Source organism: Macrosteles quadrilineatus, unplaced genomic scaffold (genome assembly GCF_028750875.1).
Source record: "Macrosteles quadrilineatus isolate MER2022 unplaced genomic scaffold, UCM_ALF_1.0 Scaffold_2__2_contigs__length_208266976, whole genome shotgun sequence".
NCBI classification, from domain to species: Eukaryota; Metazoa; Arthropoda; class Insecta; order Hemiptera; family Cicadellidae; genus Macrosteles; species Macrosteles quadrilineatus.
In genome coordinates, this window is record NW_026542595.1 from 66683681 (window position 1) to 66711329 (window position 27649).

General features: G+C 35.3%; 2 protein-coding genes across 2 annotated transcripts in view; both read left to right on the plus strand.

Annotated features, from left to right (window-relative positions):
* LOC128985881 (soluble guanylate cyclase 88E-like) overlaps positions 1 to 27649 on the plus strand; it is a 287954-nt gene that overhangs the window by 35040 nt on the left and 225265 nt on the right. The gene's annotated exons all lie outside the window — the stretch shown is intronic.
* Positions 157 to 5466, plus strand: LOC128984360 (uncharacterized). Its single transcript, XM_054403668.1, has one exon. The coding sequence runs from the start codon at positions 157 to 159 to the stop codon at positions 5464 to 5466; it is 5310 nt and encodes a 1769-aa protein (XP_054259643.1).

The following is a 27649-nucleotide window of genomic DNA, read 5'->3' on the forward strand; positions in this document are numbered from 1 at the left end:
GAATTTCAGTCTTTGGATTCAATTTTCAGAACACTTTCAAGCTATCGAAATATCTTTATTTTATCATTCAATCTCTTTATGTTTCTCCCCACTCTCATAGTGTCACAAACTCTATCTAATTCTTAGTAAAGTTTCACTCCATCTGTTTTGTCCAATATGGCTACCAGATCAATTTCACTCTCAAACTTCAACAAATCAACCCTTCTCATACAAAATTCTTTTGAAAAGATTCTCAAATCTGTACAAGAGCTTGAAACACTTTCCCCCTCAATCTTGTCAGTGATACAAATCAGAACTTTAAACAACTTCTCGAACCAGTTAGAAAAGAAACATGAAGCCTATGAAAATTACCTGGAAAGAGCCTTGGAACATATATCAGAAGAATTAGATTTGGATGCAGTAAGTGACACTGAAGACAAACTGCGACTGCTATTCGTCGAAGCCAAGTCTCAGATTGAAGCCCTTCTCCAACAGCAGCCGCAAGATGTTCCAGAAGAAAGTAAAGATTCAACAAGAATTAGTGACATCTCAGCTTCATCATCTGCTCACGTAAGACTCCCAAAACTAGACCTCATCACGTTTGATGGTTCTCCTCTACAGTGGGTAAGTTTCATCAACTTATTTGACACTAGCATCCATCTGAATGAAAGCATTTCAAACGTCACTAAATTTCAATATCTTCTCAGCGTGCTCAAAAATGAACCACTAAATCTCGTAAAAGCTTTCAGTATCACTTCAGCCAATTACTCAATTGCCTATCAGCTCCTCAGAGACAGATACCACAACACCCGAAGGTTAACTACACTTCACCTCAACAAACTGATCGACCTACCGGACATTTCCTCTACCTCAAACAAATGTCTCAGAACGTTCCTCAACTTGTTTTATGAACACACAGAAGCACTTAAAGCTCTTGACTGTGACATTACTTCTAACTCTAACCCTCTGTTGTCCACCATACTCTTACGAAAACTAGACAATGACCTTCTAAAACAACTAGAGGCTTTTAGAATTAATATAAAATGCGAAACACATTCTCTACCAGAAGTAGTCGAAATAGTCAAATTTCTTAATCAAGAGTGTAACCAAATGGAAGACGCTGTGTTACATACCAAGTTTGCTCAAAGTACGAACAACCACAATTCAAATTTTAAACCCAAATCTTTCACATCCAAGCCCTCTTTCATTCAAGCTCAGAAAGTTACAATGGTCTCTACTCCAACTCCATCAAATCAAGACAACTCAAAAAATCCTTTCTCATTTCCCTGCTTTGTCTGCTCATCAACTGGCCACAAGGTTTATGCTTGTCCTAGCTTTCTCTCTCTTTCTTCAAATGAACGTTTTAAAACCGTAAAGGACAACAACAGATGTGTCTCTTGCCTCGGAAAACATGATGTTAAAACATGTAAGTCTAAAGCATCTTGCTTCAAATGCCACAAACGTCATCACACCTTACTTCATTTTGAACATGACAAGACATCTCAAGGTTCTACATCATCACAACCATCAACCACTCATGTTTCGAATGAAAAACCTACCGTATCTCTTTGCTCACAGGAAGCCAGTCCTGCTAATCAAATCCCTAAAACTGTAATTTTAGGCACAACACTGGTTAAAGTTACTGCTCAAAATAACGTTTCTCATGTGTTCAGAGCATTGATTGATAGTGGCAGCATGTGTGATTTTATTAGTGAAAAAGCTGCTCAACTACTGAATGCACCTCGTTTCAAATCCAACTTACAAGTAGTTGGTCTTTCTCAATCTCCAACTCTCACAAAGGGTATTGTGAACCTCACTGTTAACACACTGGCAGGAAAATTAGTTGCATCCAACCATGAAGTGCACATACTTGATAAAATATCTGTCAATCTCCCTAGATCTCAAATATCACAAAGAGTTCTATTGAAAGTAAAACCTTACCCCCTTGCTGATCCCAGCTTCCACTTATCAGGGCCCATTGACATGCTGATCGGAGCTTCTCTCTTCCCTCTTCTTTTAACGAATGAAAACTATTCTCTCGGCCCTAACATGCCTAACATGATGGGAACTCACTTTGGCTTTGTTGTTATGGGGAATGCACCTTGTTCAACCGATTCCCAGCCTGCCAACACTCCATCCATCTCTCTGCTCTCAACGGTTGACAACGAATTGCATAACTCTCTACAGAAATTTTGGAAATTAGAGGAATTATCTGTACCCTCAAAGATATCGGTTGAAGAGCAACAGTGTGAAGATCTGTTTAAAGCTACCCACTCTAGGGACGAAAATGGCCGTTACTTAGTTCAGCTACCATTTAAAGAAAATCATCCACCTTTAGGATCTTCCAAACTCATCGCAGAACGACGTTTTCACTCACTTGAACGACGTTTTTCACTCTCTCCTGATTTGTATAAAGCTTACTCTGACAATATAAATGAACACATCTCTCAAGGTCATATGGTAAAACTACCTCATCTAGATATCAACTCTCCTCACTATTTCTTGCCACACCATGCAGTTGTGAAACCATCCAGTACCTCAACTAAACTCCGAATCGTTTATGATGCAAGCTGCAAAACCAGCTCTGGAATTTCCCTCAATGATTCTCTCATGACCGGCCCTAAATTACAGACCAACATTTGTGATATATTTCTACATTTCAGAACACACAATATCGTTTTCACTTGCGATATTCGCCAAATGTATCTTCAAATCTTAATCAAACCTTCCGATCAACTGTTCCAACTCGTCTTGTGGCGTGACAATCCCTCTGAAGATATATCCACATACAAACTCACTCGAGTGACTTTTGGAGTAAATAGCTCACCCTACTTAGCGATTCGTACCCTCCACCAGTTAGCTGAAGACGAAGGTAAAGACTTCCCTGAAGCAGCAAATGTCTTGCGCACTCAGACTTACGTAGACGACATTGTAACTGGAGCAGACACGGTAGATGAAGCAAAGAACCTTCAAAATCAACTCATTCAACTACTCAACCGTGGACACTTTGAACTTCGAAAATGGACTTCAAATTCTCCCGAGCTTCTTCAGTCTCTTCCAGACACTCATAAAGACTCTCCAGTCTTTCTTGAAAATACACCTGATCCCCATTTCTCAATTCTTGGCCTACACTGGTCTCCAGACTCGGACAATTTTTCATTTCATCTCAACCTACCGCCAAAAACACTAACTAAACGTCACGTTCTCAGTCTAGTCGCTAAAATATACGATCCTTGTGGATTTCTTAGCCCATGTACTATGACAGCGAAATGTTTTATTCAACTTCTCTGGACGACCGGTCTACAATGGGATGAACCTCTCACTCCAGAACATAGTGCAATTTGGAGTAACTTTATCTCAGCGATACCAGCACTTGCAGACATTCAGATCCCTAGAGCATTGAAAATCTCTCCAAATTCTAGTGTTGAACTTCACGGCTTCTCAGACGCCTCTGAACGTGGGTTTTCAGCTGTTGTCTATGTACGATGTTCCCAACCCAACGGAGAAGTGACTACACGTATGGTTTTATCTAAAACTAGAGTCGCCCCTCTCAAGAAGGTGACTCTTCCACGATTAGAACTCTGCGCTGCCCACTTATTAGCTCAACTCGTAAACTTCTGTTGTTCTTCATTCAAACCCTTAATTTCACTCAACCAATGTTATTTGTGGTGTGATTCTTCAGTAACCTTGACATGGCTTCAAACTCCATCTTACAGGCTGAAAACATTCGTGGCTAACAGAGTCGCCCAAACACAAGAACTTGTCCCCTATCACTGTTGGCGTTACATCCCTAGCAAGGAAAACCCTGCTGATTGTGCTTCAAGAGGTATTCTAGCCACTGAGCTTGTGTCTCACCCCCTTTGGTGGTCAGGGCCTTCTTGGCTTTCTCTTCCCCCTTCAAACTGGCCTGATGTAACTTTTTCACCTACAGATATCTCAACATTAGATGAAGTAAAACACACTCCTCTAACTGTACTTGTGTCAACTACCACTGAATCTACGCTGACCAATCTTCTCATTAAATATTCTTCATGGGAACGACTTCTTAGGATTTTTGCTTACGTCCTTCGTTTCATACACAACTGTAAAGGTTCTGAAAAACGCCAAGGTTTCATCTCAACACAGGAACTGAAAGACACAAAATATCACATTTTTAAACTTGTACAAAAAGAAGTATTCACAGAAGAAATCAACTGCCTCAAACGGAAATCATTTTGCTCCACTCGTTTACAACGTCTTTCACCTTTCATTGACTCATTTGGATTATTGCGTGTTGGAGGACGTCTTTCTCAGACATCACTTCCTGAAGATGCTCGACATCCCATTATTCTGCCAAAAAAGCATCATGTGGTAAATCTTCTCATTGACCACTACCATATCTACAATCTTCATTCAGGCCCTCAGCTTACTCAAGCATTACTTTACAAACATGTTTGGATACTGTCTGCCCGTTGTGCCATACGCTCTCGTATCCATAAATGTGTCAGATGTTTCAAAGTCAAACCTAGAAATGTGTGTCCTCTCATGGCTGATCTCCCTCAGTCTCGTGTAACTCCTGCTCGACCTTTCCTCCACACCGGCATAGATTATGCAGGACCTTTTACTGTAAAAATCTTCAACCTCAAGGCAGTGAGACACATAAAGTCATACTTTTGTACTTTCATCTGCCTCGTCACGAAAGCTGTACATTTGGAAGTAGTAACAGACCTAACGACTGAATCTTTCATTGCTGCAATGACTCGATTTGTATCTCGCAGAGGACATTCTTCCGACATTTACTCGGATTGTGGGTCCAACTTCATTGGTGCTGACTCTACCCTACGCAAGATTGTTGAAAAATCTCTTTATTGTCAAGACTCCAAACGGAAGATTCAACGATTCTCTTCACTTAAAGGCATCAATTTTCATTTTAATCCACCAGCCGCTCCGCATCAAGGAGGATTGTGGGAATCGTCTGTAAAGAATGTGAAACATCATCTCCGTCGAGTAATGGGAAACTCAGTCTTAACACTCATTGAATTCATCACATTGTTGACCCAAATCGAAGCAATGCTCAATTCCCGACCACTGACACCTCTTTCAAATGATCCTTCGGATCTCGCAGCACTGACTCCCGGACACTTCCTGATTGGTGCACCCCTCACAGCAGTACCTGAACCTAATCTCCTGACAGTTCCTGAAAACCGTCTCAAGCAATGGCAGCTAGTTCAAGCATTTCATCAACGCATATGGCATAGATGGCACCTAGAATACTTAAACAACTTGCAACAACGTACCAAGTGGACTCGGAAATCAAAAAATCTTGAAGTGGGTGACCTTGTTTTGGTACATATGGACTCACCACCTCTCTCGTGGCCTCTCGCTCGAATTACAGCAGTTCATCCAGGGGCTGATGGGGTTGTGCGAGTGATAGACTTAAAAACATCAAGTGGCAACCTCAGAAGATCTGCCCACAAAGTGTTTCCCCTGCCAACTGTGGATTCGTGAACTGTTTTTGTTGAATCCACTGGGGATTCAAGGCCCCCGGTATGTTCAGTAAACTTTAACCATTCATATTATTTAACACTCTATGTTTTATTTAATGTACATCTCTTTTCCTTGCAACTAACATGTGTTCTTAATCAAATTAAATTATTCTCTATTGCTAACACATGTTGTGTATAAAAAAGTAAATAAAAAACAGTGCTTGTTCTCCTATCCCAAAAGTGTGTTCATTTTTTTCTCCCTCTTATAATCTCCATTTAATTTCATTCTCTACAAAAAAATTCAACCACTTTCGCCAATTAATTACTAACCAACTTGGTGCCATTTTCCGACCAGTAAATAATAAATGATTAAATATCATCTAATACATTATATACCATCTACTAAGACCTTTTTTATAAAATTCACTCCAACAAAGGTATTAAATAAGGCTTGAACAGTTTAAAAAAACTGTGGGCAAACACTTAAATAGGCTAGGTAGGCATACGATACAAAACATTATTCGCCCATATTTTAGAAGACTTAAGTTCCTCTGTGGGTGTAGGAGTTCTAGGTTCTAATAAGTCAACAATGTCTTCTATGTCCGAGTGATCTTTTATATCTGTCAGGCAATTATTTTCTTCGTCCTCTTCAGGAGATGAACTGCGCTCTTTCTTTTTTCTTTTCTTTTTCGATTGTTCTTGTTTGGCTTTTTTCTCTATTTGCTTTCATCTATGTTCTTCTTCTCTTACTTTTTTCTTTCGAGTCTTTTTCTTTTATTCTCTTCTTTCATCAATTTTATCTTCTTTTGGTTTTGCCAATATTCTACCCAAGCCCCAGCCCCTACTGCATCTGGAAGTTTAAGTTTTTTCCAAGTTTTCCCCTGCTTTTTTACTGGAGACTCATCAGAGGGCCACAACAGATAGACAGCAAAAGCTGGGCTAATTGCTTTTGCTCTAAATTTACTTGATTTAGGTGTGGTACAGGCTGAATTTTGTTTAGGAACAGAATCTTCTTTAACTTGTTTTGTCTCTTTAGTTGGATGATCGTTTTTCTATTGCTGGTTCGCTTGAATTGTGTCGGTATTGGAGTTAAAGTCATTCACTTCATCATTAAAAAAATCAATCATGGTGGTCAGTACAGGATTGCTACTTGTTACTGATATGTCAAGGTAGCCATCGAAAGCGAGATCACCGGATTGACACCCATGTTCCAGAGGAAGATCAGAATTGCTCCTGTGCAACAAATCAGCATTATTAGCTGTGCTTGGCAATTCAAAGTTAACTGAGTTTGGGTTCTCTTCTGACTCATCTTCTAGTGGTACGTTATTGTGGCAGCTACAAGATGGACCTTCAAGATGACTTATCTCAGGAGTTTCGATAGAATGCCCTTGTGCAATGCCAGTTTAGTTCAAAAGTAATGAAGTTTCTCTAGCATGATCAGATGAACTTAGATGGCTAGAGCTAGAGCCTCGTATTTCATTATTTCACGTTGGCTACCGATGGCTCATATGAGCCGCAGGGATTCTCATTTTATAGACCAGCTGTCAAAATATCGGTCCGTTACTGCAGACCAATATATATTTATATATTTCTTACCCACAGACCAAAATGTGATTTTGGTGAAAACGTAATGTGCATAGTGTAAAATAAGTGTAATTCATAGTCAGAGAATTATTTTTTGCTCTAATAACATAAAAATAAATTTTACATGGCAACATTACAAAAAAATGAAAGAGGAAAATAAAAATGACAGTATATATAAAACACCATTATTTTATTGAGAGTAATACATTTCTTTGTTATAAAACTTCACTTCAAAGGAGAACAATTACAAAATAACATTTACTGCTATTTCTGTACTGGAGTCTACAGTGAATTAGTTTTTGTGCCATTCTGCAAAGCAGGGTGTGGGGCAAAGTCCAATAAAATTTTCCTTTTTATCCTTGCAAACACTGCATTTATAGACTGTTTGGGTCCTCTTGTTATTTCTGATCTTGCATTGACGGCATCTCAGTCTATTATTCATCTTGATAAGTGAATGTTCACTTGCTCCGCTTGGGCGACGAGGGATTGCAGCAGCCAGTTGAATATATCTGGTTATTACTTTGTACCGGAACAAAACATAAGAAAAGGTTGTTCCTGTGATTTTGGAATGTAATGTCCATTCCACAATGCTGCATCGACCAAATGAAAAAAAAGCTTCAAGTACCATCTCAGAGATTTTCTAGGCGTAGAGAAGTATGCGATCATTTGATCGCTTCTGTCGATTCCGCTCATGTGCTTGTTGTAATTTTTTACCATCGAAGGAAGTCCTGGTCCATTTGTGGTCGATATCATCAGAGCGTTTCTTTTGTCCTTCCATTTTAAGACAGTAGTGTCACCTTTCTGGCGGCTAATGTATTCTCCTTTGTTCAGTTTTTCATCTACAATGATTCGTGGATTTCCCGATCTTGCAGCCTGCAACATACCACAAATATTGGTTTCGTTGGCCATCAGATGTTACGTTAGTTCAACACTGTTATAAAAGTTGTCAAGTAACAGTGAGTGACCCTCGTGTAGGTAATCTTGCATTAGACATGTGGCCACAGAAAATGTGTGGGATTTCTCATCCACAATCATGATCCCTTTTCCGCAGTATACTATAATATTTAATATCTACCCATCATGTGTGCACAGCTCATATAACTTTATGAGCATTTATTGTACCTGGGCGCTTGTTCTTGATGTATTGGCGGAATGATAGTCTTCCACGCCACAATACCATCTAAGTGTAATTACATTTCAATTACTGTGTTTTGTTTTCATTGTTGTGTTATTAGATTCACTGTTCAAACCAGAAACATGTTTTGATGTTCTTCATTCTATAAATCCTTTCATTAGTGCATTTTGATACACAAGAATCTGTTAAATTTCCATTTTTATGTTTTGTATTTTCATTGTCTGGAGGTAAAAAAATCCAACAACAAATTAATAACTACTATTTGTTATTGTATTACACAAACCTTAGGAGCATATTTTGAGGTGCTCAATTTTAAACATTTATTTTGTCTCGTAGTGTTGTGTCCTTTTCTAAACTTAAACTGATTAATTACTCTTTGTAAAATATGTTTCTAAGACACTTAACAAATATATCTTAAAATTGTGTTCTATATTTATATCCTTGATCATTATAATGTTTTCTATCATTAAAACTAGCCTACACGGTTTAGAATTTAGTTACGAATTAAAGAGCTAAATGTTTTGTCTTATACGAAATAACAAAAAAAAAACGTGTACACTCGTTTAAACTAACTTGGTTATCATGGGAAATGTGAGAAGTGGTTATAACATGTGTCAGTTTGGTGACAAATGTTATGAAAACTGAGGAGACATACGACGACGATATCTGGTATCTAATGGTGACACAAAGCTACCTCGACCCTCCTTTGTTGTAACATACTTGGTCTTGACACAGAAAATGTAAAAGGTGGCAGTGACTTGTCACGGTTTGGTGACATTTGTAGTTTAAACTTATATAGTTGATAGCAGCTGATAGTTCCAAGTCACTTAATTTGTTTATGGGATTTGTGTTTTTCTACTTCAAAACCTAGTGAATGTGTGAATTCGTTACTTTTAGTTAAACCATATGTTAATAAAGAAATGTAGAATTTAAATGAATAACAAATGAGGTATATTATGTTTTAACATGCTTATTGATTGGTGTTTTTGTATGATTGTATGGTAAATTTTACAAATATCACAATGAACTTACATTTTTAATTTGTTGACATTTCTGCTAATATAATTTGACCATTTACTTATTTCTTATTGTGTATCGTTAGTTGTACACAGTCTCGGACTATGAAAGTGAAAGAATAATTTGAATGTAGCATTGATAGTTTTAATTAATTTTCACATTACTTATTTATAAATGGCAATATAAGGTAAAACTGTATAAAAGTAATATTTCCTAGGAACATTTTATATCTCTAATTTAATTTGTGAAGTTTAGGGGCTAATTCAACGGCAATATAATGTCACTGGCTTTTTTTAGTTAGCATAAAGATTAACTATTGATTAGTTTAAATATGATTTATTATAATTACATATAACAAATTGTTGTAAATTTAATTTTTTCCTTTTTTTGCACAATGGAGTTCTAATTTACAGTAATTATTAGATTAGTATTTTATTTATTCACATAACCTATCTGTTTATAGTTACTTCATAAAATTGAACTGCCGCAGTTTCTTAAATTAAAATTTAAAAAAAACTGGTTTCAATAGGAGAGATTTTCACCAGGGGAAATGTCGAAGTAGAATTGGGAGGTAAAATGAAGATTCCTTGTTAGCGACGCTCGAATCTGGCACATAAAACCTTCCTCCTTTATGTTAGGAAAATCTTTGTATCGCTGTTGCGAAACCATTTACTTTATTTCTAGACGTCTACAACAAGGCGTAACATTCGCCTACCTCAACATTCTTACATTTCTGACTGTGGAGGACTTGCATGGATTTAACCGGCAATATGATAGGGTGTCCGTTCTTCTAATTTTTATTTTTATTCCCAGTTTTAAATGTAACTTAATGTTCTACTTTATCCTTATATGTTGTGGTTAAACAGTATTTTTGACCAACCTGATTCCATATATATGATTAGTTTTATTTTTGTTTGAAAATATTAAAATTTACTTCTACATTTCCATTTAAAATGTCAGGAATTTACGGTACCTAAATGCATATTAAAAAATGTTGTACTGAAATAAGCAAATTAAATTATGAACTTTTAAAATTTACGAGACGGAAAGTAAAGTAAGGTCATTAGTAAGTTAAAACCCGCGTACTCTGTTTGGCAGAGAGTGTGCTTTTCAATATTCCCAGAGCTTCCATTGTGTTGAAAATACACATTCTCTCTTCAATATTCAAACATTGAGCATTTAACGAGTACGAGTTTTGAATTCTTTAAATTTTAATATAACCTTTTATTACAAAACAACCACATGGATTTTTTCAGGCATGGCAGTGTTGCCCTTTCGTAATAATTTAGTTTATCTTGAATGTTATAAAGTATTATCTTTTGTGTCCAATACTCAATGCTATTACTCAATTAATTAAATCTAGATGAGTTTCAAGCTGAATTTAAGGATATTTTAATCCTTCCTGTATACATAATGGACTCTTTTAAGTTGAGTTTTGTGTTAACGTGATCCCTTGGGTTAGCTTATCCATGACTATTGTGGAACTATGTCCATAACCTATAATGTTAAAAAGTGTGAATGTTAATTTTGTGTGACTCTTGTCTGAACTATTTAAGTCAGAACTATTAGTATTTAGAACGGAAACGAGTGGGTACTTTTTTAGTAAGCCACATGATAACATAATAGTATAAAACAATAAATACATATTATGCTTCTAGACCAGTTATACACTTTTCTCACTTTACTATATTTAAGACGAACATTTTTACTAAACATTAGCTGTTATCATTTACACAGAAGTCCAATTTCATTTTCATGTATTGTGTTCATTTTATATCCTCCCATCTGTCATCTCGTTTTCTTAAAATTGTTCCATCTTTATTTGAACTCTAATAAAGGATTTATTAAGGAGAAAATTAAAAAAAAACAATAAATTTAATGTTCACATGTTAATTTTTGTAGTGTACTTGTTTAGGGATACATTTTAATTATATTTAGCAAATAGTGTGTGTGTTTGTACTAAGCTATTAACATTTTGATTATATAATCACACCGTATAACCTTCTCTGTAACAGTAAAACTATGTATTTATAACAATAACTATGTTGATTGGTAAATCGAAATTTGCAAAGTCTGCAGATTTGCTTTGACTCTCTACGCTCATTCAAACTCGAGATATTCACTGGAATGTGATATCTGTGTTTGTACTAAGCTATTAACATTTTGATTATACAGGGTGTTGAAAATGTCTGGAACCAACATTATATCTCGTGAGTGGTTAAAGAAAAACAACTGATATTTTGTGTACGGATATACTATGGTTTTACCTATCTTTTGGTGCCTTATGAAAATTTTTACCACTTATAGGGAACGTCCTGTGGAGGATGCAGTAATAAGTTTTCATTGAAGCCTATGGTAAATGATACATCATTTTAAAGGCCATTTTTTTCTGAGTAAGGAGCCACAAGTTTCATCTCAAAAGGACCACCCTAGCGAAAATGGCGACTGTTTGAAATTTAAAAATTCCGTTCCCTATAAGTGGTTTTTTAAATTTCAAACAGTCGCCATTTTTGCTAGGGTGGTCCTTTTGAGATGAAACTTGTGGCTCCTTACTCAGACAAAAATGGCCTTTAAAATGATGTATCATTTACCATAGGCTTCCATTAAAACTTTTTACTACATCCTCCACAGGACGTTCCCTAGACGTTTCATAAGTGGTAAAAATTTTCATAAGGCACTAAAAGATAGGTAAAACCATAGTATATCCGTACACAAAATATCATTTGTTTTTCTTTAACCACTCACCAGATATAATGTTGGTTCCAGACATTTTCAACACCCTGTATAATCACACCTTATTACCTTCTCTGTAACAGTAAAACTATGTATTTATAACAATAACTATGTTGATTGGTAAATCGAAATTTGCAAAGTCTGCAGATTTGCTTTGACTCTCTACGCTCATCCAAACTCGAGATATTCACTGGAATGTGATATCCTAGACTGTGGATTGTGCGGAGCTGGTCTAAATTGATGTGAACGTTAAAAATTCATTTTATAATTTTTTTTTTAGCTCTAACCCATAGTTGTTGCTATCGAATGCTCCTTGGTTCTCGTGGATATTTATGCATCTGTTTTTTTCTTAAATGGTTCTCGGTATTCTTTAGTTGTTAGTACTCACACTTCTGAAATGCTTATATTTTAACATTTTTTAACACAAGTTTTAAATCGAGCATCAAATTTTCTTAATACGACTTCGCATACTAGTTACACAATAGTTATTTGTGTAACTAGTGCAATGTGTCTAATGACGATATCTATTAGGTGTTATCACTTTGGACATCAACATCTAATAAACCTCTTATCAACGTTTATATGTCACCAATTTAACGTTGTAAAGACGTTTAATAGATGTGTGTTTTATGTCTAGTAAACCTGAGTACCCACATCTCTAATAGATATCATATGGACACAAATGTATGGGCGGTAATGGGTGGACTTCCAGTGGCTGCTATTGTATTTCCGAGACTGTGCAGTTTATGAAATTCATTTTGACACTCTCTGAAACATAACAAATAAAATCAATCAAATTCATAAACCCACGTATAATTGTTTTATATTTTAATCTAACTCGTCTTACTTATAAATAGATTCTTATGTATTCATGTTGTGGTACAGTATTTTAGTGGCGTAGGCAAATATATTTTAGTTCCATGAAAATATATTTTGGGCACAAAAGTACAAATGTATCAATCTACATACTAAAATCTATTCAAGCAAAATAATGTTTTTAAATCCGTCCAATAGAAACCCCGTCAGGTCAAATTTAGTTTTTCAAAACTGAGGTTAAATTTTGTTTAATAAATTTCAATGTTACACATTGAATTGGTATGCTAGGAAGAATATTGTGTATTTATATGCTATATAAAATTTGACTAGGCGATTTTTGTAAAAAGCAGTACTTAGTGCCCTTTTGTAATTCCTGATATTGCATTCAAATATTTACTTACTGAACATCGCATCCTTTATCTTTAGCTTCGTAAAAGGATTCTTCTGCTTTAAACCATAAAAACTGAAGTACTGTGCTGCCTCATCTGTTAGCAAGCTTTTAAGCATCCTTTTTGTTGCCTCTTTGGGGGTAATTCCTCAAATTCTGGACTATTGGTTGAACGAGACGAGAAAAAAAGTTATGTATTCAAGGCATTCATCAAAATATTAGCACGCAAGAAAGGTTGCGAGTGGAGCGAGCTGGTCTAGTTGTAGAGCGTGGGACTTAAGAGCCCAAGGTCCCGGGCAATCACCAATCGATTTAATTGCCGTGACTTTCTGAGACTAGCCCTAAGTTATGTTTAAAACAGTTCCAGGCTAGAACCTAGCGTCCTAGAATGTGAAGGTGGGACAACAAAATTATAAAAAATAGCATCCTCGATAACGGTGAAGCAGCCTTAAAAAGTGTTCATAAACAATACACACATTTCTCTTGATACAATAGGATCAAATTTTGGGTTGCTGCAGATTATACGGAGGCCAACATAATAGGACTGTCACTGTACAACGCTCTGGTTTTGGTTAGGTCATAATATATGATTTCATTTTAAAGCTGCGGAGCAGCATGGGCCCTATAGTTTTAATTTTCTTTAATTTACTTGTAGTTGACGAAAGTTTGCATGTAAAACAGAACTTTGTATCTGAGGTACGTTGGATGAATGAAGACGTTATTTATTTAGTTGTTCATAGCCTTATCATCATTAGATCGGCTGAAGACGGTATTCTATACTGGTGATGCTGTCTGCTATGCTTAGTGCGTAATTATGTTACAAATTTTTAGAGCAACTGGTTATTTCCCTAAATGTATAAGTATTTTGTCTAAAATGTAAATTTACATTGAAGGCCTCTGTATTAATTTTCCTATGGTATTATTAAATCCATTAATACTCACTCGTAAAAAAAAACACGTAGTACTGCGTAATTGGTCAATGTGAAGATCACCCACATAGTTAGGTAGTCGTTGACGGACATAGTACACTGAAAACGATTAGTATCTATATTAGGATCTGTAGGTATTAGTTTTATTTTTGGCATGAAAAATATGTTCCCTTTGCCTACTCCAGTGATTACTTCTAACTTTACACTTTGACATACCTAATACAACCAACCGTACTCCATTAACTAATCCAGAGCCTTAAAATTGGGAAAAAGTTTGTTTCAGCTTTATAAATAGTATACATATTACAGTACATACAGTCATACAGTCATATTACCATCATGCTTTAAATAAAGTTAACCCACATGTTTTAAAGTAAACAAAGCAGACATGACCTAGATTCCCATGCTATTTAAATGTGAATTATTTTATTCAACAAAGAACAATTATAAGCACAATTAAGAAAATGAATAATTTTTCCCAAAATTTAATGTCCTGACCTTTAAAATGAGACCTCTCCCAGCTTTCTACGGCCTCCCGTTCGCTCACAATTTCATTTTAAAATTTTGGGCTTACGGAATTATATATACAGGGTGGTAAAAAAGTCCCTGGACAGTTAATTATTAAAAGAAATAATGCAGATAGAGCTACAATACTTGGTACTAGTGAAGACCTTTAATTTGATGTGCATATCGACCTATGATTACGTTAACAATTTTCTTCCGATTCCTAGGGCTGTGCCCCCTGAGGATAAAGCGTATAATAGCAATGTAAATTAAATGAATCTTTGAACAACTGTCATTTTGTGCAGGGTCAACCTTTTGAAGTGCGGTTTGCGGCATTGTATTTTACTAAAGAAGACCTTTAATTTGATGTGCATATTGACCTATGCTTCCATTTAAGATTTTCTTCCGACTCCTTGTAGGCCGTCCCCCTGAAGAGTTATTGGATCACTGAATATGTGTTAAAATAGAGTTTTATGCCCTATAACTTTGTACCAAGTATTGTAGCTCTATCTGCATTATTTTTTAAAATATTTAACTGTCCAGGGACTTTTTTACCACCCTGTATAGATTAACATTACAATTTAACAATACGTTTGATTAGGTATGAATGGAGATGAAATTACTTACAAAAAGCTGCCCAAAATGCTTCCCACGTCATTTTTAACAAATTTTAAACGTTATAAAACAGTTCTCAATTTTAAGTGGAGTTGCTTGATGAATTTTTTTCATTTCCATATTCTGGTCCTTACAAGGTCATATGCCGTGACGAAAAGACAATTAACATCATTGTAAGAGGCCAAGAAACTAAGGTATCTTTGGACAGGGTCAAACCAGCCTATATTATTGCAGATGAAAATCTTGTTTTTTTTTTCAATTCAATACTTATAATTTTCTAATAAAAAAAATTTTATTTTCTTCTTCTCTTCCGGCCTTTTTTCTTATTCTTCTAATTTCTTTTTACTCTCTCTTTTTTCCCTCTGTGTCGACTGTTATATATACGGCAGGCGTCACACCTGCCGTTAGTTAAACGGATGCTCCCTCGGCTGCAAATGCGAAAAATATGTTCCCTTTGCCTACTCCAGTAATTACTTCTAACTTTACACTTTTTTCAGACATACCTAATACAACCAACCGTACTCCATTAACTAATCCAGAGCCTTAAAATTGGGAAAAAGTTTGTTTCAGCTTTATAAATAGTATACATATTACAGTACATAAAAGTTTGTTTCAGCTTTATAAATAGTATACATATTGCAGTACATACAGTCATACAGTCATATTGCCATCATGCTTTAAATAAAGTTAAACCACATGTTTTAAAGTAAACAAAGCAGACATGACCTAGATTTAGATGCTATTTAAATGTGAATTATTTTATTCAACAAAGAACAATTATAAGCACAATTAAGAAAAATGAATAATTTTTCCCAAAATTTAATGCCCTGACCTTTAAAATGAGACCTCTCCCAGCTTTCTACGGCCTCCCGTTCGCTCACAATTTCATTTTAAAATTTTGGGCTTACGGAATTAGATATATAGATTAACTTTACAATTTAACAATACGTTTGATTAGGTATGAATGGAGATGAAATTACTTACAAAAAGCTGCCCAAAATGCTTCCCACGTCATTTTTAACAAATTTTAAACGTTATAAAACAGTTCACAATTTTAAGTGGAGTTGCTTGATGAATTTTTTTCATTTATTTATTTGATTTAAATAATTGAAATGTCAGCTGGTTTTAAAAGAATGAACGAAGTAAAATTCTCATACATGCATCTTTCTGTTGATCAAAATCTCGAGAATGACTAAAGTTATAAACTTGATGTGTTGCACAAAGATTCTATACCACTTTATCTTGCGACCATTAGTTGTTCAAAACTATTTGTTCCGTAATTATTATAAAATCTTAAAAAAACATTTTTAATTTTGTCCCATAAGATTAACAGTACCTGGGGACCGAGCTTTGCTCGGGGAAATCATTAGTTTACTCTGAAAGCAGTCTTAGTATTACTGATACATGAATCCATTCCCCACACTCCACACTGCTAGCCTTTACTAATTATTTCACCATTTCCTATTAGACCAGTCAGTAAAGGAGTTGATTGTTGCAAACGGTGGGGTAGTAAATATTATTTTTGCAACTTGTATATATGTGTACTAGGAAGTAAATATTTAAATTTAAATTTAAAATTTAAATATGTCTGGGCAACTTTTGGCAGGCTAAAAACCTTAAAATAAGGGTGTTCTATGGGATAAAAATGGATTACACTCTCTTTTTACCCTAAAAACACAAAATTTCTTAATTTCTCTCCAAAGCATTTTGTAGAGCTTAAAAAAAGAAACAATTTTGTGTATTGAAGCGTTGTTCTATTACCAACGGTTACGGAGGTAATTAAAAAAATCAATTTAAAATTTCCATGTTATTCTTATGAAGAATAAATAAACAGTTGCAGTTTGTTTATTTATTTATGTAATTAAACCAAATTTGGAAACTGTGTTAATTCAATACTAAGCTATTGACATTGCAATAGAAAAAAAACCGCCGCAGCAAACCTGCCGACTAAGCGAATTTCCATTTGTCTGAATTGATTTTCAATAAATGTATTGACTGCTTCTTCATAATCATTCTTTTTCATGACAACGACTGAATTTCCTTTATCCGCTTTCGTTATTATTGCGTCACATTCTTTTAATTTTCCAGTTATATTATCAATTAAGGATAGTTATTCTCTTGAGTTTTCTCTTGAAATGTAATGATGATGAGTTGGATACCAATCCAGATGATCCGGAAGATCGAGAAGATGATGCTGCTCTTTGAGCTCTTTAAATGACAGATTGCAGTTTGTTGGGGAATCCCCTGTTAAATCTAAAAGGCTTAATAGTGCAGTGCAGTTATAAAATGACCCGGACATCACGCGTTAAAAAGCGAAACCTTCTGGAAAGTGTTCCTTACACGTCCCTAACCATTTCCTGAAAATTCCCAAAAATTCCCACTTTGGCAAAATCCGCCATCTTGAAAAAATGGCCGCCAATGCAGGTTTTTACTATAAAATTAATATCTCAAGAATGAAAATACCTAGAGAAGCCTAACTTTCACGAGTCTTTTCTAATTTAACTACTCTACAACATAAAAAATGCTCTGTTCACTAATTATTGCGTAAAATGCAAAAATAAATATAAAATATGAGCAAAAACATAGGTACTTTTATTTAACAAACTATTTGTATTTCTAATTATTACCCTTTTGTTTGTTGGTTTATAGAATTTTTGTTCAAACTAACGTTTACAGCTTTAAAAGGCGCACAATATTCATGTATAACTTGTGTGTTTACTCGTTTACTCATATTATAATGCAATCCAGGGTGTCCTAACTGCGATGATAACTCGTACCTCCCGTTATGGCGACACCCGCCACTGGCCGGCCCTGGAAAGACGCACATGTTTACTTAGATATCGGTACAATCATGGTATTAAAGTACAGTTCTCTTTATTCTTTAATACACTTACATTTCCTAAAAGTTGGCATAAACTACTAATCTAGTAGTTATTACTACAAAAAAAGCATTTTTAAACAATATCAAGAAGTATTTTATAAAGTAGAATTTGAAATATTACCTTGCTATTAGTTCGACACTTCGTCTGGGTTGATGTCATCTACATCGCCAGTCTCTCCTTCGATCGGATCCGGGTGGTTGCTACATCCATATCCTGTACAGTTTGCACACATATCTGTACACGTTAAGCCATTTCTTACGCACGCACACGCTCTACTCTCACATCTTTTCTTGCAGTTGCAAGCTACAAGGTGGAGTAATCGTTTAGGAACTAACTCTTGGTTGGTTTGAACTGGAGAGAACATTTTGTTTACTAACTTCCATCCCCATTTTAAAGGGTCCAGTTTGACATTACTCCATTCTTGATCTTGAAAAAACGTACGAAATGAATGGAATCTTGCAGCATCAGACGTTGGTGGGAGCGAAGACAGATTGAAATTTGCATCCAATTTTTGCTTTCCTACGTTTTTAAGGTAGATCTTGTATCGCAAAACATTTAAACTCTCGTCTTTCTTTCCCCCATAGAGAGAACCTATAAATAGCTCGCCTGCTTTAGCTATATCTTCGGGGGAAGAAGAGCCGTTGTTAAAAACGGACACAACCTGTTGCATCTCTTTGTCGTTCTTGACCTTTTGAAAAGGCTTCATCTTTCCTTTGCCGAAAATTGCAGATGTACTATCACAGCCTGATATTGCATGTATGAAAAGCAAATGTTTTCTCATCTCGCCTAAGGCCTCCTGTAGTTTCTTACTGCTGTGTATTTTGCGGCCTCTATTACCTTTTTCGGGTATCATCATGAATGTCTCGCAATCCGCGTGAGCAATCATTAGTACCAATAAATCAGTGTCCTCTCCAACTAAAACTGAGGTTTTTCCCTCATTTGCTTTCTCAATAGCAGTTGATACTATCAGAGTGTCTGCATCATCTTTGGCTTGTAAGACAGCGACTCCTGCTGCCCTAAGATGTGTTGATAGGGGAGTTTTATTAGTTCTTCTTTGTTCTTAGAGTTGTACAAAAATGACTCTTGTGAGCAGTTGATACTATCAGAGTGTCTGCATCATCTTTGGCTTGTAAGACAGCGACTCCTGCTGCCCTAAGATGTGTTGATAGGAGTTTTATTAGTTCTTCTTTGTTCTTAGAGTTGTACAAAAATGACTCTTGTGATAGTAACGCAAAGGAATTTTCATCTACAACACACTCGGAGGACATTCCGCGCCGGAAATGTTCATGATCTTTAATTGATGACTTACCATAACCGTCAAACACAATGGTTACATTGGTTGAACCATAATGAGCTCTAACATATCCAACATACTTTTTTGTTATTTCCCCATAGCTTTCATGTCTCTGCCAAATGCACTTATGCAACAAGTTTCCTCCATCTAAGGTGTAAGCTATTTCAATGTCATTTGGTAAAGACGTTTCTGGCTTACAATAAGTTTCAATAACTTTTTGCAATGCTGCCTTCCCAGAACCTTTCCGCATAGCTCCTTCTTCAAATAAAGCTGTTGGCCACGGTGCTAGTTCGTGTTTCAGGATTTCCGATAGACCCTCGTCAGAGCGCACTACACATACCATACGGTAGAATAACTGAGTAGGGTTGATCACTAGCACGTCATTTTTTATTTTAATGCTTTGTTTTTGATGATGAAAAAGTTGTAACCACATTCTTCCTTTTAATGTGCAATTCACTAAATGGGAGTCCTACAACATTTTCCATTGCTGTAAGGCCAATTTCTCTGGCTGAGTCACAATTAACTGTGTCATCTGCAACGAGGCCATTATGCAAAGTTACTAGCAAAGGTGTATTTTTTTCAAATGGGTTGTGAAGTTTCAGCCAATCTAAAATTTTGGAGGAATCAGCAAAGTCTCTGCTCATTCGAGATTCTCGAAGTTCGACATGTTGGGCTGAGGTGCCTGATGATACTCCTGATAGATTTTCTACAGCTTCAACAACTTTTGAGGTTGCAGGCATTGTTTTTATCCACTTACAGATGACGGCACTCTTTAATCCTCGACCATGCGTCAAACCTCCACTAGATTTAATTGATTTCATCAAATACTGTTCAATGATCATATCTGACCATGTCCCTGACCAGAATTTATCAGATCTCCTTATAGTGAAATAAGATTTACCAACAAATCTTTCTAAATCTGAAGGTGACAGAGAACTTTGCAAGGCAAGCATGCGCTGAAGATAGAGATGGGCGGTCTTAGCATAGTTGAAATGCCCCGCTGCATAGAAAATTGGCAACATAATCTGGACACAGTAAAGATGTAGTGGCCAGTCCCCTGATCACTCTGCTCTAATGTACATTCTTACGATTTCTACTAGCTCATGATACTGAACCCAAAGTTTTCCCGTTCGACTATGTTCTGATAATTCGCCTTTTTTATTTTCTATGGCTGATAGAGCAGCTTGCACATCCCTGCACTCTGTAATATCTTCAGGTAATAAATTACCGTCTAAAATATTCATGAAAGTTTCCTCCAAATTGTATTCAATCATTTCCTTTTCTTCACATAAGGTAAACATTAAGTGAGTTATTGCTTGCTGAGTTAAGAAATGAGCGCGCAAAGCTCTTGCATACTGCCGACCATTCATCATGTTGATAACACTATTTTTAGCGTATATTACATTCCAAAGCTCTGCCAATCCACTTCCACTCATTATTTTCCCTATTGCACCAAGGAAAGACATTAGCAAATGAAAACCGCCTAGTCTAACTTCAACTCGGGATAGAATACTGTCAGGATCTGCTGAATGTAGTATCTCGAAAGCCTTGTGGCATAATGGCTGATCGAAAGTAACAAAAACTTTATCTTGGTTGAGTTGTTCACTTTCTTTGCCTGCATAAACAAGGGCGGTGTATATTGTTGATATATTACTTGGCTCGTTGTTTATGAACGGCAATGGAACCAATGCAGATTTATCAAACGATTTATTTTTATGAATCAACTCCATAAATCCATTCCAAGCAGGTTTTTTTAGAACATAAGTGGTATCGTTTGAAGAGTAAACAATACCCCAGAGAACATCTAACATGCGTGTTACTAACTCACTTTCTGGTTTTATTTGCAAATTCATGGTGCTGATATTGTTAACTGTTACACGAGACAAGCCAATTTGAGTAGGACTTTGGTACCACATCATTTTGATAAATCCTTGCACCTTTAAACCACTGGACTGATCGGTATAGTTAATAGTTCTTGGAACTAGTGGCTCACTCTGGACTGAGGAGCTAGGAGTTATACTTTGGACACCTCCCATAACATGAAACGTTCCATAACCATCCAAAGTGTGTGTGTTATAGTCAGCGTTGTCAAAGATATACTGTACGTAACTAGAGTTATTGTCAAGTTGTGGTGCAGCAGTCAGTGTAACACAAGATTCATACCGCACAGTTTCTTTGTAAGTACAGTACATTCCCAAGTTCGATAATATCTATTAACAACTTTGATCCAAATTTACGATGTAAATGAATGCTTAGCCCTATTTGTATTGGAGAAATAAAAGATCGAGGCCTAGTGGCTGCAATAACGCAGTGCTGCAAGGATAGTGACTTACGCTTATATCTAGCTTTGTTATTATTAGCGTCACAGTATTTTGGTAATATTATTTCGTTCATTAAAACAGACAAAGTTTCCGGTACTAGTTCAGGACTACCAGAGGCTATATTATCTGTTGATGGATACGAACTGCAGTCATAAGTACGAGAGCAAATGTCTTCTCTTATAATTTTGGCCGCCATTAGAACAATTCTTTTTCTTTCTTCATTTTCCTGATTAAATTTTTGTTCATACCATTTATCAGTTAAAATTTTGTCACGGTGACCTGAAAAACAGAGTACATTACTTCGCCCCGGTATTTCCGCAAAAGTAATGGAACTGCCAAAATAATCAATAAGTTTTCTCTTTAAATGTTTCTCGCTGTAAGCTGGGGTTGTTTCATCAAAGCTTTGCATAGTATTTACTAGGTCTGACAGGGTGAATTGGCATTCTTCATTTTCTTCTAGATATTTAATTAATTTTTCAAATGACTGTACTTTTCTCATATTTTCAGAAAATTCAAAGCTGTGCCTATTTTTACACTGTCCAATCGAGTTTAAACGTGAAAAGTTTACATAACATTTTTGATGATACCGTCCTTCAGCGGCAACTAAATCTATTACGTCACATAACCTCAACAACACTGATCTACCCCATTCATCGTCCCTTTGATTTGCTACAGATCTGATAGTGTTTAAAATTGGCAAAGTTCTTACTAAGTGGATATTTGGATTTGGATGTTTAGGGTCAATTAGTGCCGATTCCCCACAGAAAAAACAATGCTTTATAAACTGGAAGCATTCTGACCTGAGAACAGGAAATGATGTACTTGGAGGGTCCATTTTCTTTTCTGGCCGTCTTCGTGTATAGTCTTTTCTACACTGTTCATGAACACGCACTGTTTCACTGTTTTCAATACGGGTTTTGACTTCATCCTGAATAATGGCACTGTACTCTAACAACCTCTCTAGGCCTCTACTAACCACTTTTAAATCACCTTCTTTGGCGTTACAATTAACACACGTTTCCATAATGAAAAGCAGGGTAGGCCTACATCAACACAACACAAACACACCCGAACCACACGATTCATTACCCGATACTGCTTGACTCGACTAGACACAACTTAACAAGTACAGACTTGTTCGTTGAGGCATTGTTGTTGTTAGCGCCATTCAGAGGCGTCATGTCGGCACGGCGGTTACGCGGAAGCATTGCATCTATGGGTTCTTAGAGACCTTTATAATTTGCGTAAACAAACGTGTAATACATGAATATTGTGCGCCTTTTAAAGCTGTAAACGTTAGTTTGAACAAAAATTCCATAAACCAACAAACAAAAGAGTAATAATTAGAAATACAAATAGTTTGTTAAATAAAAGTATGTTTTTGCTCATATTTTATATTTATTTTTGCATTTTACGCAATAATTAGTGAACAGAGTATTTTTTATGATGTATAGTAGTTAAATTAGAATAGACTCGTGAAAGTTAGGCTTCTCTAAGTATTTTCATTCTTGAGATATTAATTTTATAGTAAAAACCTGCATTGGCGGCCATTTTTTTCAAGATGGCGGATTTTGCCAAAGTGGGAACTTTTGGGAATTTTCAGGAAATGGTTAGGGACATGTAAGGAACACTTTCCAGAAGGTTTCGCTTTTTAACGCGGGATGTCCGGGTTCGGTCGTAATTTTACGTAACTGCACTGCACTATAAGAAAAGTCCTACCCTATGAAAAAACTTCTTAAAATTGACAATACTTTGAGAAAAGTACTAGGGGTAGAATCAGATTCCTCTGAAAATGAGCCTGAAAAGACAGATGAATCTTAAATAATTGCTCAATTAAAAGTTAAGTTTAACAATTCAATAAAGAAAAGTAAAAAATTCAGATTCTAACAGTTTTACCTGGAAGTTGGTCGATAAGAAAAGTACATGAGGAATTTGGAGCTACTAATTTCATGGTAAGAAAAGCAAAGAAGTTGGTTAAAGAGAAAGGCATACTCAGCACGCCAAATCCTCGGCCAGGTAAGACAATCAAAAACGATATTGTCAATACTGTTACCTACAGGTTTTTACAATGATGATAACATTAGCAGGTGCTTACCTGAAAAAAAAAGATTGTAAATCAATAACGACTAAAGGGGTTAAAAGTAAAGTCCAAAAGCGACTTCTTCTATGTAATGTGAAAGAAGCATTTGCAATGTTCAAAGAAAAATATCCTGATTTAAAAATTTGAATATCTCAATTTTGTGAGCTACGACCAAAAAGTATTATCCTAGCTGGTACCAGTGGAAGTCATAATGTTTGCGTATGTGCTATACATCAACATTTAAAGCTTATGGTTTTTGGAGCGAAACTGAAAGAATTGAGTGCAGATGAGGACTTTGACTTATCTACCTACAAACACTGCCTTTCATGGATGATTTGCAATCCTCCATTACCTCAATGTTTTGAGCAGAATTGTGAAAACTGTCCAGGAACATCTAGACTTAAAGAGGAAATAACCAAACTGCTCGATAATAATGGAATAGATGAAATAATCTACAAACAGTGGATAACCACAGACCGTTCTACACTCGAGACCTTGATCAAATCTGCCGATGAGTTCATCGAGGAACTAATCAAAAAGTTGTCGCGTTTCCTCTTGCATTCTTTTGTCGGTAAAGAACAGAGCAAATTTCTCGAAGAACTTATTAAATATTAATAGAAATATTAAGATCAGGAAATCGCACAACAATGAAATCCAATTATGCAGAATATTTAATACAAACAGACCATGATTCCAAAAGTATTCACGAAAATTAAAAAATCCTTGAATATGAAAAAGACAAATCAAAATAACATGTTAAAGAAGATTTTTACATTTACAAAAACTATAAACAACACCAAGAAAATTTAATAAACACAATGAACATCAACAAATCCAATCCAATATTTGAAAAATCCTGCAGTTAAACTAAGAAAGAAAATTATTATATATCGTATAAAAACCATTTAAAACAGAAGAAATCTAATATCATCAAAACCTATGAAACATCATATGATTGTAATTTATTATTAAGATAAAATGTGTATTGTATTTGTTAGATATAAAAACAACATGACTAATGGTTGTTTAAATAGTCAAAGCTATGACATAATTGTTGAAACTAGTCGTTGTTAAATAAAATGAATTTAAAAAAAGGGTACTTAGTTTTTATTAATACATTTGATGTAACAATGGTGTATTAAAGAAGCAGTATAAAGAAGGTAAGAAAAACTATCCCCCAGATTGATTGTTTAATTGTGGGATACCTTTCTTTGAAACTGCAAAAGGATGACTTTGAACTTTTGCACGAAAATATACCGTGTTTTGTATAAACAGTTTAGAGAGCCTTTTTGGTCTATCACGAACGTTATTCTGGCAGCATTTCAGCAATCAGATAGTGACTTCCAACATTCAAACTACAGAGATTATTGACATTAGCAGAGAGTGCCAAGACTGTGACGATTAGAGATCGTCTAATTTGCGACGATGCTTTCCTCCAACTTCACTTCAATAGAACTTTCCGATATAGTATTCACAATAATAATTACTTGCTTCAAAGTGTTTAGTCAATTTAGTAAGAATTTGGTTTAATATTTCACAAGTTAAATATAATGGTTTACTTTAAAATTGCGATTATTGACCGTACAAATATTAGTTAACAATAAATAAATGCAACAATGCACAATAAATGCAGTATAATGTATGCAAAACAGATTTTTCTGTATAAAATAGTATCAATAGTGGTCAATATTTACGAAATAACCAGTTAATGCTAAAAACAGCTATATTAAATTACGTTGATATAATTTTGTTTTTCTTCTACTAAGACATTGTACACAGATGTGTGACTGGAACGAGACAGAAAAACTGCTTAAAACAAACACAATTTGACATGGATGTTTTAAATACAGTATATTCAATGTTTTACAAGAAAATGTCAGTAAAGAATAATAAATATTCCCTTATATAATGTTTTAACGAGTTACTATAAATAACCTGTTTCATTCTCTTCATACAAAACTGCATATTCTAAATTTTTTCATAACATTACACTACAATGTTTACAAGAAGTCAGAACATAAATGAACTATATGATCATGTGGTTTGTTCAATACCCCCGCCAACCTGCAGACTAAGCGAATTTCCATTTGCCTGATCGGATTTACACTAAAATTTCTCCTTAAAAATATCACATTTGTTCCCTATTTAAATAGCATTAGTTTAACGAGTACTTAGGTTATTTCTCCTAAAAAATATCACATTTATTCTCTATTTAAATAGCATTAGTTTAACGAGTACTTAGGTTTGCTGCAACAGGGAGGGTAAAAAGGTTTTTTTTTGTTAAATGTTAATAACTTAGTTTGAAATCGATGCATTTTCCAAATTTCATCTAAAAATGTTCATAAACAAACAAACTACAACAGTTTATTTATTCTCCATAAGAATAACTTGGTAATTTTAAATTTACAGTTTTTTTTTTTATTTTATCCGTAACCATTGAGCGCATAATAACGCTTTAATATACTAAATTATTTTCCTACAGTTACCTAGGACACCTACAGTTGCCTACCTACAGTTCCTACAGTTAATGTACATGTTCTCTCACTGATTTGAGAAAGAAAAGTGGCCAATTCGCTCATCAGTGAGACAATGTTAACATTGTCTCAATCTAATTACTTTGTCTCACTCCAGATTTGCAACGTGAAGGCACGAAATAGTGAGCGCGTAACATGCAGGCAACGTCGTATGCGCGTGAAGTACGTTGGCAGCACTGGCTGTAAATCAGCTGGTTAGCTGTTGTACTTTTGTATTTGTCACTTCACATTAAATGTTACATTAAAAGATCACTTCTGAGTAAAAATAGGTTATGTTTCTTCACCAATTTATTTGTTTAATGGTAACTGTAGGAAAAGTATAATGTGCAACTCGAGTTCAAAGTACAATTGCCTCACTCGAGAAACCATTCCTCACTCGCCTACGGCTCGTGAGTAAGGATTTCTCTCGAGTGAGTCAATTGTTCACTTTTCTCACTAGTTGCACAAATAACTATTGTTTTTTAAGCTCTACAAAATGGTTTGGAAAGAAATTGCTAAATTTTAAGTTTTTAGGGTCAAAAATGGGAAAACCAATTTTTACCCCATAAAACCCCCCACCCTGTTCCCATAGTCCGATCATGCTGGTTCGCGAACTCTTTCGAATAAACGTAGGTTTACACGTTTGTACCAAATTTCATCCAAATCGGATGATTTTTGGAGAACGCCAAGACTGTGACGATTAGAGATCGTGTTATTTGCGACGATGCTATCCTCCAACTTCACTTCAATATAACTTTCCGATATAGTATTCCACAATAATAATTACTTGCTTCAAAGTGTTTAGTCAATTTAGTATGATTTTTATGTATCAGAAGTTAAATATATTGGTTCACCTAAAAATTACGATTGTTGACCGTACAAATACTAGTTATCAATCTATAAATGCAACAATGCACATTAAATGCAAAATTATGTATTCAAAACTGATTTTGCTGTATAAATTAGTACCAATAGTGGTAAATATTTACGAAATTATCAGTTAATGCTAAACTATTGTATTAATGCTTTTGAGCTGCCCTCTGCATTATGTGCTTCAGCGGGATAATTACCAATGTTTGCATTTTCTTTTCTCCTATTTCATTATTTCATCATTCAGTGTTGATATTGCAGCATCTGAAACATAACTAAAGCATCATTCATTATAATATACTATTTGTAAAAATCAAATTAAATAAGTTTTTTTTTATAGGTATACACAGTCACATTATTGTTTTCTTAAGACAGTCTGTCTGAAGCAATTGGAGTCCGTGACCCTTCGGACCATGACCAACAGGCGGCTGGTAGCCCTGCTGAACACAGGGCCGTCGATGCTCTGTCCCTGCATGGTGCATAGCCCTATGAGCACGGAGTCCAACACAGAACATGTAAATTTT